This window comes from Astatotilapia calliptera, chromosome 12 (assembly GCF_900246225.1).
Source record: "Astatotilapia calliptera chromosome 12, fAstCal1.2, whole genome shotgun sequence".
Taxonomy (NCBI): Eukaryota; Metazoa; Chordata; class Actinopteri; order Cichliformes; family Cichlidae; genus Astatotilapia; species Astatotilapia calliptera.
The window spans coordinates 14448363-14462160 of record NC_039313.1 but is presented as its reverse complement, the minus strand read 5'-3'; the positions used below and the strand labels follow the sequence as shown (position 1 = coordinate 14462160).

General features: G+C 38.6%; 1 protein-coding gene across 4 annotated transcripts in view; it reads left to right on the top strand.

Annotated features, from left to right (window-relative positions):
* Window positions 1-13798, top strand: part of grid2 (glutamate receptor, ionotropic, delta 2) — a 557059-nt gene that overhangs the window by 437006 nt on the left and 106255 nt on the right. For all 4 annotated transcript variants that reach the window (XR_003274126.1, XM_026188535.1, XM_026188537.1 and 1 more), the window contains exon 9: window positions 10241-10342. Coding sequence is in view for 3 of the 4 variants with exons in the window: in XM_026188535.1 (XP_026044320.1) it covers window positions 10241-10342 (102 nt within the window). In the remaining variant the exon portion in view is untranslated. The remainder of the gene's footprint in view (window positions 1-10240; window positions 10343-13798) is intronic.

Here is a 13798-nt window from a genome sequence, read left to right as displayed (position 1 = left end):
GGTGGGGAGTCCCAGATTTAAACCTAGTGGGAGTATCCCCCCAAAAAAGGTTTACGACACCAACTGTCTGCCATCTATAATCCAGTTTTGAGTTCCCTCCCCAGACGCCTTAACGCCCACTCACATCCGGGGCCATCTGACCTCAGGAATTCGCATGATAAGGTGGGGCCAGGTTTCACAATGAGCTTACCCGAAACCCTGGCTGATTGGGACCCACACCCATTTTCACACCTTGGCTCAGGCGAATAGAGGATCATCAGGGGGTCCCTTTGTCCCTCTGTGGGGGGTTACTCCCACTAGGTTTAAATCTGGGACCCCCCTCTGTGGGGGGTTACTCCCACTAGGTTTAAATCTGGGACTCCCCACCATTTGACCTTAGAACTGAAGAAGCTTCTCGGATGAGAGGTGAAACGTCTTCAAGCAACTTAAAGAAGTCCAGACGCTTTTCTTTGCAAGCTCCTTTGACAACCTCTCTTTTGACAAACGTTATCACAACAAGGAAAACAAGAAAGTCTCCACTAATGTTGTTCTGTTGACTGAAGACCTTATGAATTCAACTATGCTGGAAAAAAAATCTCTTTAGAAAAAAATGTGTTTATTTTTACATTATTAGCTTTTACATGACACACTTAATCAACAATTTGCCATCAGTATAGCTTTTGTTCTTTTAATTGTGTCCCTCAAATTCAATTCTGTTTAGGAAATTGGTGGAAGGGCAGGACAGAGTAAAGTGGCTTTTTGATTTTAATTGCCATTCAGGTTGCAGTTTTTGTGTTCAAAGACACAATGATTGGAATGCGGCATGCTTTGCTATATTTTATAATTTTATTTTAATAACACCAAACAGCAAAATAAAATAACACAAGTAAGTGAAAGAAGGGAAGAGAGGAGACGAGAATTCCTGTACACTTGGAAGTAGTTTTCATGCTAGAGTGGATGAGCACACAGACTATGAGGTAGAGAATGGGCAGCTGGTGTTGCAGACCTAGTGTAAGTGGTGAGACAAGCACCCTGTGTTAGCTGAGAGAAAGACGGAGAGGGCGGGCTTATTGTGCATTAAAGTGCACATATTGTTGTTTAAGTAAATTCATTATTGTAGAGTTCATTTACTTATTTCATTTGATCTTGCTGCTCTTTTTAATACCTCTTTAATTCAGCATGGGTGATTAAGAAATCAAAATTTTAAAAAGTAATTATCAAAATAAGCTGTATTTTTATAAGTTTTGTAGCTTCGGTCAGGTGTAAACTTCAGTAATGTTATTATTTCATGTTACTAATTAAACACTCTTTAAGCACTTTTTGAATAATTACAAAACATACTGTGGAAATAAAGAGTAATGTGCCCATACTGGGCTTCTGTTCCCACAAACAGATGCACAGCTGGATAGAGCTGAACTGAGAAGATATTCCTTAAATGGTGCATTAGATGTTAAAAGCAAAAAAAATTTGGATGTAAAATCTTTACTTACTGTGAATCAGCCCTACTGTTACTATTACCACCACCAGGAGTGTAGGACTGTCATGATCAAAGAATGATTATAATGAGGCATTAGTGTTTTGTTTTGTTTTTTTAATAGTTTCATCGCAGGAATATTTTTGAATAAAACTGTCCAAATAAATCAAGGCAGTGAATAGAATAGATTAGAGCTATGCTTGGAACTGCTTTCGAGGCCGATGGATGATCCTGCACGCTATAAGGTGGAGAGAAGGCAGTTGGTGGTGCAGAGTTTTCATACTAGTGCAAGTGGACTGCTTGCTGCAACAAGCTGGTGCTTCTCTGACTGCCACTGAACTGGTAGAGAGCATGGAGTGGGGAGAGAACCTTGGACTTTTAGTTGGTTCGTTAAAACATGTCAACCAGCAAGCACAAATATGGCCGAGGGAGGGGAGAGGACAGAAGGAAGGCTTGGTGTGCAAGCTGTTCGTAGACTGACATGCATGTTGCTCATTAGCAAGGGAGAAACGGAGGTTCGGGTGGTGGTAAGAGAGGGGTCACTTGAGGAGAGGGAGGGAGACAGGAGTAGTGGAACTGCTCTTCGGTTTGACTGTGCGCATGTCTGGCTGCCCTCTCTTTATAGCAATGGCAAACATATGACTGCATAGTGGAGTCAACAGAGGGAAGATTATAGCACAACAGATGCTGAAAGCAGAACACCTACTCCTGGGCAGGTGAAATCCAGTTAACACAGGGAAAAAAGAAACAAAAACGAAAAGAGGGAGCCACGTATGATCATGGAGGAAAGCCCTATAGTATTTCTGCTGCTGAAGGTGAAGCAGATAAACTACTAATAGCTAAGAGTAGCCTACACCAAGAGTCCATTATTACACTGCATTAGAAAGTCCAAAATCAAATCTCTCTCTGTGTCTATCCACTAGTGGAGCTCATCATATAAGGTGGGAGGAAGTGCAGCAGCAGCTAATACAGCAATTGCCCAGGTCTAATTTCATGGGGAGTTGCTCTTATGTCTACCAGCAGTAATTTGAGGTAAGGTGTAGAGCAGAATTTTGACAACATTTATTCATACATCTCTGTTTTACTTTTACAACTTCCTACGCATATTGATTTTGTTGCAGTCGATAGTGTCTGTCAGCGCTGTGTACAATTTTCCCACCTCCATGGCTTCCAAATGTCACCTGCTATCGACTGCATTTTGAATTGCTACGAGTCATGTATGTAACAATCAGGCCAGAAGCCACAGTTTGTGTCACAGTGTGCTTTGATGTGTTTGCCACAGGGAGAGAAAATAAGAGATACATGAAATCTCAAAGCACCCCTTAGTGATTGTAAGATGCTATTTAGGCTAGAGGATACCTGCATGCTGTTTGATTGTGCATCCACATACAGTATTCGGGGTTTGTGTTCACATTGATGTGTGTTCCGAGAAAAGGGTTTGTTGTAACAGTAAATGACTCGTGGCTCCAACACAGCACTGGTCGATGGTCCAATTACCTTTAAATGTGTGTGGTTACACATCCTTTAAAGTGCCTGGGGTCTGTCTGAGTCTATGCAAGTGCGGTGGCTGGAAGTAGGAAGGAGACTGATATATCCATTTTTTGTTCAATGTTATAATAATGTTTTACAGATCACAATGACAAACAATACTGAAAGACTGACACTTTAATGTAGATGTTTTTATTTGTACACTACTGTGCAGTCTTAGCCTTTGTGAATGTCTTTTAAAGATCTTCTTTGGACATACTACTACTTTTTCACTTATTTTTAGTCCAGTCCTTGCACCTGACCATTTTTAAACAAGTTTTTTTTAAACCCTTAACCCTGACCTAGGAATGATTCTAGCATAAAACGCCACCTAAATTAAAGAATGAACCAGTGTTGTTTCCACACATAACAGAAAACTTAGCAACGAACCAGTTTTAAATTGTATCTTTAGGCACTTTTATACTAGCAGCCTGTTATAAAAGCAAACCATTTGTTCACATTTCTTTAGATGAACCTATGAAAAATGCCGAAGATAACACAGTTTGACAGGCATAACATAATAGTTTTGCACCAAGAAGTGCTATTAGCTAAAAACTGGCTGTGCTGTGCAGCATCTCCCTAAAATATTTGAAGAGGCTGGACAAATGTAGGACAAAAGAATGAGTTTCAGGCCTAAAAAATCTAACTGCAGAAGATGAAGAGTATGTGAAAGTCATATCCTTAAGAAATAGGAAGAAGCCCAGTAAAGATGTGACACAGGATCTATGAGATTCATTTGGCCCCTCAGTTGATACGGTTGTTGCAATATCATCCAGAAAACATACGATCAGGAACAGCTTCCTTTTTAAGCTGTTGATTCCAAACACTCTGCTAATGCAGTAAACACAATTGTGGATAGAAAAACACACAATGGAAAACTATCAGTCGTGGAATTGTCTCACCAGAGCCTGGACCTCAACGTTATTGAAGCAGTGTGAGATCATCTTAACAGAAAATGAAACAAAAGGTATCCAGCATCCAAAGAAGAGCTTTGAATGTCCTTCCAGAAGCCCATGGTGATTCATCAAATGTTGTTGAAACACAATTTTGGTAAAATGAGAAACAAAGAGATAGCATGCTTTGTCAAAAGAAAAACTGAACTGAGAGCAATAAATGATGAAAAAAGAGAAATAAAAAAGGAAATTAAAGCAGTGATAGAGAAAGGAGAGAGAGTGTGGGATGTTAATGGCCGTGTTTAGATGCTGTCTTCTTCCTAATGGTTATAACATGCAAAGGCACACAAACACTCACAAATGCACATTTACTTCATACTGTCAGGCTGAGAGCCATTATCCAGAGCTATGAAGATAAGCAGAGGTTGGTGGCCACTCTGCTAGTCATCCAACCATTTTAACTCATCACATGCACACCTCTACAGTGAAGCAGCCTCTATTACTCCTTTTAGGTGGAAGCAAATGCATAAGAGGATAAAAGTGAAAATACTGACATTTACATTTGTTGAAATATTACAAAGGTTCTTCCATCTCCTTCGAGCTTATGGCTTTGTCTCTTATTTCCTCTTTACTGTCCATTTATAATGTCAAAGAAAAAATGAAGATAGTAATGTAAAAACAATGTATGTACTGTTAAGTGTACATACCCTTATCAGTAAGGCTGTTTTTGCATGTCATTGATAAAAGAAGACCATTTAAGTGGATGCAATTTAAATGACAATGGAAAAAAGTAGGAATGTGCCCAAACTCGGCTTTAAGTTTTATGTTCTCACAAACAGATGGACAACTGATCCAGGAAGATGTTTTTCAAAAGAATGAAAGAGCATTTACAGTAAACAATGTGGATTAAAATTTGATCACTTCCCTCACCAGAAAGTGGGCTTTAAAAAATAATTATTGTAGTAGTTGGCTATGACGCATTTAGGTATTGAATCATACCTTTCAAAGTGCACTATGTACATCTATTGTGGTTCTACTGTGGCTCTATATGAGAGTGGGGGAGTGAAATTTGATGTAATACGTGTTGGTCTGGGTGGGTGAGTGTTTTTATCTATAAGTGTACATTAATGGCTAAACAGCCTGACCCTGATTAGTACCCTCTATTATTACTTTAGTCCTTTGCTTTTAGTGATTGATATGTTTTACCTAATCTTATTGACTTATAACTAAATGCTATGAAGAATGCAATAGACTGCCTCATTGGGTTCACTGCTTTTCTGTGTTATTGTGCATATTCTCTGTCCACATTGTTTCTGTCGGATCTAGCACCTCATCAGTAGTTGGAGCAACTGACTGATTTAACTAGTGCAAATGCACGTGGTTATTAAACCAGTCTTTTAGGAACTCTTGTTTTATTAATGCAGTCCCAAGAAATAAATATTAAGTGCCTTGCTTAAGGGTAAGATGACTACAGTAGGCAATTCCTAGGCAATACAGGAAACACTAATGAAGCAAAACCATGTGGTTTTGATTTTTTAACTCTTTCACTATCACTAACTCTTATCTCAGTACAATCACTGAGTTTTGATTACCACTGTTGGGGCTCACTGCTGCATAGCTCAATAGCTCTGTGGAAGCCAGGATTACAGAGTGCCATAGCAGGTGTGCTTTTGCTGCTAGCCAAAGGCTTTTTTGTGTGTGTCTGTGTAAAAATGTGTGTCTCGCTGAACCCTTTTTCTTTTTTATTATTATGAGTTCCGCTTATAATCCCTTTGCTGGATTTTAGATAATGTTCTCTTTGGAGCAGGTTCACTTATATGTGTTGTTGTATGGATTTGTTTTCCTACAGATGTGGTCAGGTGTGAATGTAAAGTGAAAAACAGAGTCTGCTTTTGGTTTTCTAATCGGCATTTTGCTACAGGACTAATATTTTATTGATTATACACATTCACACTTTTAGAAGCACTTATGGCAACTGCTGTGCTGCAACTATTTTTTTTTTTTACAGTGTGTCATCATCTTTGTTTAACACCTATCAACATCTTGTTTGTCTTGCATGAGGTTCACCCATCTCCATATCTATTTTTTCCTCCCTAAGTGTCTCTGTTTGGTTTGTGTTAACTGTTTCTCACCTGTGTTTTTATTCGTGAGACCGTTCTATCTTTTTCATGTTACCACAATCTCCTTTTCCAAGTTTGCTTCTGTTGCCACTCATATCAACAGCACACAGGCGCAGCAAAAGAGTAGCGTGTACAAACACATTCACACACTTTTATTAACGGCTGTATTGACAGTGGGTTTGTGGAAAAAATTATTCAGTAGTAGTTTTTCTGTGTTGCAAAATAAAGGCTAGCAGGCTAATATTAAGAGCAATACAGGTTTACAGATACCTCTGTATTTTGGGCCGTTATGAAATAGAGAAATGAGCTACATTTAGCTCCACATCTCCCTCTCCAGGCAAAAACATGGATAGCATGGAATTTGATTTACTTGGGTTTGTCTGTGTGATTTGGGTAAATGCAGAAAGATGAGCAAAGATGAGCACTGTATTGTTGATTTAAGTGCTGGAACGGCAACAATGTTGTATGGTTGCTTTAACACATAACAATAAGACAGTTGTACATCCTACACACCCTCATATATCCAACTCACAGTGAAGGTTGATGAGGCTCTTGTGTGAATTATCTAAGGTCACTGGACTCTCTGTTCTAATAGGAATGATAAAGGTTGTAATATTTTCCACTACAAGGAGCAACAAAGAGGGCACGTTGCAAATAAAAATAATAAAGGCTCTTTTAAAGGGCAAAACCTTGCTCACAGCGTGCATTTATAAAAGCCCTGCATGTCTACTTTGGTATTGGCAGTTCAAGTACACATCAGCTTAGTTTAACAGCAAGAATGCTTAAAGATGTTGAAAAAGGTGCTTCAGTGATGTTGGGAAGATGCCAGTGAAGTACACCCACGCATGCTTGAGATATCAAATAAGAATTTAAAAATGTAAAAAGTACCTGTGGACGTGCAGTATTAACACATTTAAATGTGTAATGGATGAAATCCCCAGTGATAGTTACTCTCTCCCCATTGATCAACAGTGCTGTCTGTCATGGTTCACTCATGAGGAAAGACCCAAACAGGTAGGCAGGAAGGCTACAGAAAGAAACAGCACACACACAAAAAGAAAAGAAAAGAAAAGAAAACACAAAAGTACTCATAAAAGGTTGCATAAGTAATGACAACAAAGAAACATCAAGGATGTAGAAAATAGACTAATGCCACGTTATATGAGGGTACCTTAGCTGTACCTAGGACTGCGCTCTTCTGGACAGAGATCTCAGATGTTGTCCCTGGGATCTACTGGAGCCACTCGCACAGCTTGGGGGGTCACTGCACCGAGTGCTCCGATTACCACTGGGACCACTGTTACCTTCACCCTCCACATCGTCTCCAGTTCTTTTCTGAGCTTCTAGCACTTTTACAGCTTCTCGTGTTCCTTCTTCCTGATGTTGCTGTCATTCGGTATCGCTACATCTATCACTACAGCCGTCTTCCTCTGCTTGTCCACCACCATTATTATCGGTTGATTAGCCATCATCAGTTTGTCTGTCTGCATCTGGAAGTCCCACAGGATCTTAGCTCGGTCATTCTCTACCACCCTAGGACGCATCTCCTATTTTGACATCGGATCTTCCAGGCTATGCTTGGCACAGATGTTCCTGTATACAATACGAGCACTTGGTTATGGCGTTCCATGTATGCCCTGCCTGCTAGCATCTTGCACCCTTTTCTTATATGCTGGATTGTCTCGGGGCGTCTTTACACAGCCCCTGCACCAGTGGTCTTGCCTGATGTGATAGACCCCAGCCTCTATGGATCTTGTGCTCAGAGCTTGTTCCTGCGCTGCCATGATTAGTGCCTCTGTGCTGTCTTTCAGTCCAGCTTTGTCCAGCCACTGGTCGGACGTCTGGATGTTAGCCACTTCCTCTATCTGCCAATGATACACACCGTGCAGGGGCCTTGCTCCTCTTCTTTCTTGTGTTTCTGCTGTCTGAGCTATTCACTAAACATGCGGTCGGTTGTGGCCATCTTTCTGATGTACTCACTGATGTTTGTTGTCTCATCCTGGACAGTGGTTCTGACACTCACTAGTCCCTGGCCTTCTTCTTTTCTCAGGCTGCTGGATTTGGTGTGAAACACTCCATGCATGGTGGTTCATCTGAATCTTTGATATAACGCAGCAACAATATAAAGGGAAAACAAACATAATGACTTAGTTGGTGGTAGAGTGGGTATAACTTTTCGCACTTTTACCAGAGGTGAAGAAAGACACAACCACAGACAGACAGGAACTAAGAGGGCAAAAAAAAAAAAGTCATGGGAGAAACACCACAAGAATAAGTCAAAAAGTAGTTATAATACAGCACCGGCTTCTAATGGCAAATCTAGAATTAACTCACACACATGATCCGTGTCTACAAAAATCATTACACGAGGAGTGATTTAAACTGTTGGCTTTGATTTTGAAAAAAAAAAACAAACTTCAAACAGGATGTAGCAGGGCATGGAAAAAGCCACAATTTTAGAGAAGCTTTACCATAAGTACTGGTCCCAAAAGGGAATTGATCAGAATTGGCAGAAAACTGTATATCCAACAGTAACTTCTGGCTTTAGAAAAATGGATAATCCCGTATTTCCCTCTGCACTGTGTCCTCTGCTTCTCTGATGTGTTTGTGTTTTCTTTTAAATACAAATCATCGCATGCAGTTTTGTGTGTATCATAGTGTGCTTGTGATACACAAAAAACAGTTTTTTCCCCCTGTTTTTTTTCCTACTGCCTCTATCTCCACAGGGAAAACAGACTAGTCTGATCTTTGAAGCCAAAAACAATATTTTATTGAAAACATCAGGCAGATTTAATAATTTGGTCCAGAGGAAGAGAAAAAAAAAACACTGGGTGTTTATGATGCAATTTGATAGAAGTCTGGGTCAGAAGGAAATAGATGAAATCTTGTATACTGGGAGTTAAAGCAGTATATTATGTGCTGTTTATGATTATGTTGGGGTCCTAGGTAATTCAGAAGGTAATTAATTCAGTGCTCAGTTAAGTCAGATTTTGTAATGATATGGGATATCATGCTGAAGCAATCATATAAGCCTTGTGTTTGTCATTTTTCACATTATGCATCATGCACTTGGGGGTGAACTGCAGATTGTAAACTATACATTCTAGAGAAATTTGATCAAGGGTTTTTTGGCGATTAGCAGGAATATGGAATGGGAACCGTCAAAATATAAGACATAAAAGTTAGATGAGCCAAATGTGTAGCTGAAATGTGAATATGCCTGATTGGTGGTTTACAAGAAGGTTTTTTAATTGGGACATTCTGGTTGGTCACCCATAGATTAGTTAGTCGAAATCCTTATTTTGCTTAATTGACTCTTTTTAATTTCCAGAAATAGATTAGAGTGCAATATTCATGATGCTCAGTACTAACTGCACCCAGTGTACAAAAAAAGATGTTCAGTAAATGTTTGGAACAAAATGAAAAAAATAAAATTTTGTGGAAATAAAAAATAAACGTAGGAAAACTTAGGTGAAGCTGAACTTGTCGAACTCTTAAGCACCTCCATGTGTTGACAAAAATCAGGTAGATGAACAGGCTTTTCGTTTTTATGGTTGGTCTCCGTAAAGACAAAAAGCCTGTTTACTTTTAAGGTGAGACTAGAAGACTATTTTCTTGTTTTATTGCTCATTACACAAGTATTTAAGGGACACACTATTTTGTGAATTGTACTTTTCTTTCGGGTGAACTTTCAAGAAATTGAGCTGCATTTAAGAAAGGAAACCTTTGTGTGGCCAATTACATTTTTACAGCTTGACATATATATATATATAATGAAAGAAGTTTGTTCTCTTTTATGTTTGATGAAGTGTGTCACCATTACAACTGTGTATTCTGGCATTGCGTGTGAGTCCATCTGGGCTGGAAATAAGCTACCAAAGTGCTGGAACTACCGTAGTGCACCAGAGATAATGATCATTTTGTTCAAAACAATAACTTAACACACTGTTAAATAAAGGTGGTTAAAACGCTGCAATCTTTCAGTTTATTTTGAATATTTAAAAGAATGTGAAAAAACACTGAAATCTAGCTCCATTTTGATGTGGCTCTGTTAAACAACCAGCCTTTTTGGATTTCAATGATATCAGTGATACTTACATTGCAGTGTTTGGATAAATCCAAGCATGTGATTGATGAATCGCTAAGTTTTTGTTCTTACTGAGGAATTAACCAGTCTTGTGTTTCAGATTTCTGTGTAACTAACTGTTTGGTGTGTTTCTGTGTGTTTTTGTTTGTGTACATTACAGCTAGCCACATGGGACCCAGTTCATGGATTGAATGGCACTCTGACAGACAGAAAATTGGAAAACAACATGAGGGGAGTTGTGCTACGAGTTGTCACTGTTCTGGTGAGTTTAACTGGTCAGTTTGTTAATCTGTGCGTGTGTCTGTTCTTCGATTATGACAAGATTTCCAATTGTCCAAAGACAAAGAAGACCGATTTCAGTCTTTATACAACTTTTCTATTTTGTTCATCTTGAAGAATCAGGAGAGACTGTATTAATTTGGCATTTCAAACTTTTGCTCCTTTATAAATCTGTCCTTTTGTCTATTTTTGTGCCAATCATTCCACTTTATATATATGGGAATGGATCTAGGGACAGCTTAAGAGCTTATGTGAGGGCATGAAAAAAAAACAGTTTATCAGACAGTGTTAGGAGTAAAGATGGGGATCATAAAAGCCGAAGAATACCTACCACGGTGAGCTCACTAATGGACCAAGCTATCATAATTTCATTAGCCTTCATTTTGACATTTGACAACTGTGATGGAGTCTTGATGGTGGTGGGACTCTGGCTTTCCAGCTCTATCTGCCTCGCCCGCAGCATCGATTTGAGTATATCCCTTGAGTGCTTTAAAGATTCACAGCTATAAATTCTTCATATCCCCCCTTTGAAGTGAGAAACAGAGGGAAAAAAGCGATAATGCTAGACATCTTTGTGGCTATCCCTTTTTACTGATCTTTTCATACATTTTTTTCAGTCTTTGATTTTCATCATCCTTAAAGGCAAAAAGGATATGGGCTGTGAATATTGTCCCTCTTCTCATTTTTGGGAAGGAGTATCTCTAGTAATGTGAGAAGGTGTATTGTTTGCACACTTTTAAGTTTGTGTTGCTCTTCCTGTTCTGTAGCTCTGCCTGTGTAAAAATGTTTATGTTTTACCCAAAATGCCTCATCCCCCTTGTCGGCCTACTAGCAGAAAAGCCTAGAAAGGGTGTGAAATGTCCATGTGCATTCCCAGATCTTTCCATGTGTAAATTGTTGCGGTTATGACCCATAAGTGTGCAGGCACTTACGGATGGGAGGAAAAGCCATGTACAGTAGTTTAGTATTAAATGTACTGCATGGGTTTTGTTCAGTAAGACTGGAGAAGAGCTACTATATTAAATACTATATAGTATATTAAAGTCTGGCATATTTCAATCTGCATTTAACACTGATGCTCACTGGGGAAACACAAAGACATTAGACATTATTAGAAAACTTCAGACACTTGTACCTCCTGCTATCCATGCACAGAAGGATCTTGCAGGAACGGTGATGCTATTTGGTCAGTAGGATTTCATAACCTGCTCTACAGCACATTAGTTTTGCAACATATGTTAGAAGTAAGAAGTGACCCAATTTCAGGGTACTGAAAACTCGGGTTAACAGTGAAGTTAGCTGGATAAGAATAAATCCTGCTTTATAATATAGAGTCAGGAGTAGAAAAACTTTTGGGCACAAGTGACACAATTAGCCAAAAACGATGTTTTAAAACTAAAAAATATAGTTTAAGCGCTTTAAGCAGTTATCAAAATGTGGTTTTCTTTATACTATATGTAAGACTATATAGTTAGCTGGCCTAACAATCTAAAATTACTGTCTTATATATGTTTCTAAATTAAATTGTTTAATATCAGCATGGCTTTCTTCTTTTCATCATATGTAGTGGTCTTGTCCTTTTTTATGCGAGGGTGCACATTTCTCTGATTTAAGTAGCAAGCTGTGGATTTAGCTACAGTAGCCCAAATATGCAGCCAAAGGCAAAATATGTCCCTTTTTAACTTGAGTTCATATTTTTGGAGATAATGAAGAGAGCTCACAATGTTCTCTCTGAATAAAAAGTAAAGTTTTACTTTGAGGGAAGATAAGGCACACAGTAACCACAAGTGTAATTAATGCCACATTTGTTTTGCAAGGTGGCTAATGATATCGATCACTGAAGATTGATGAATTAGCAATCAAATTAAATGATGTTTACAATTTGACAGTTGTTCCTTTACTTTCATTTGATAGTCCATCTAACAATAAAATGTATTTTAAAGGGACCATCTGTAGGATTCAGTCTAATGATGAGGTTGGAGATTGCAACCAACTGCTTACCCATCTTTTTCCGAGTGCTTAGAAGAGCCTTAAGTGAATGCAAACTCAAAATGTAAAAGCCTGCTGATAGAGCCTGTTTGGTTTTTCTGTTCTTGGAGAATAAATATGGTCGACCATGGAGAATGTGACAGTGCTCTATCGATACAGATGATTGTCTATACACTAATGAAAAAATAATTATTAAAAATTCCTATATAAAAAAAGAGCTCTCTAAAGAAAAAAAACTTGTCCACTGTCTTGTACACTAAATATGAATTTAGTGTACATTTTTCTTTGCGTCTCAATTTGAATTGCTTTTCTGTTGTTCTGAACTTTATATCGTCTTTCTTTACCAAACTGAAACTGAGAGAAAAATCATTATCACACAATATAAAATCTAATCTACTGCAGGCGCTGTCTGGGCCTTTCAAAATAGATTTTACTTTTACGGTACACATAGATTTCTCAGAGTGTTTTGGAAATGATCACAGTGGCACAACTTACCACATGACTCTGTCAAAACTAGCATTCCCTAGAGGGAACTTCAAGTGGTATTACTTAGTTTTTGTGGAGGGAGCAATTCCTGTTTCTGGTATTTTTTTTCCAAAAAGAATAAGAGGAACATTTCCAGTTACAGGAATTAGTCTTGAGGAAAGTTAGGGGAAATGGTGGAAATGAGACATGGGAACAGTAACTTCAAGGGACGTGAGATTATATACTGCATGGTGACAAGTGGGAGTATTGTAGCTTGATGGATGTGGGAAGATGAGGTATTCTAGACATATGTTCAGGGAAAACTAGAATCTACAGACATTGCACCCAGGAAAGATGCAAAGTGTTATATGTCAGCTGGTAAGTGGCAAGAGAAACAAAGGGGCTGTAAGGAAAAAAGCAGAGAAAGAAAAGCAACTCGAGAAATACAGCCCAACAGTTTAAAATCAGACTAAACAGCGCAATGTTCAGATGGTTACATGACTCTTTGTTGACTTTTAGATAGTCTCATTATTTTGCAAGTGAAAAAAAATATCAGTTGCATACCCACAAGTGTATTAATTCTCTCAGAGCTAAGATAAGATGAGATAAGATAAGATAAAACACAGTCATGACTAAAAGAAAGTACACACTTTCACAAGTACACCTCATGATTCAATAGCTTTTTCTTCACATTATTGTGGAGGATTTCTGGTGGACACCTTCTTTAGATCCTTGAGGTTTGCAGGCATTCATTTATGCACAGCACTCTTGAGGTTGTGCCACAGCATTTCAATTGGGTTGAAGTGTAGACTTTGGGTGATTGCAATATTTTGATTTTTTTCCAACATGGCCTCATATTTGGTTCTAGAATACTTTGATTATGATCACTGTAGAAGAAGCCCAAATCTTCCCCCCTTCGCCTCTGTGCTTGACAGGTGTTATGAGCTGTTTGTGCTGATATGTCGTGTTTGGTTTTCACCAAATG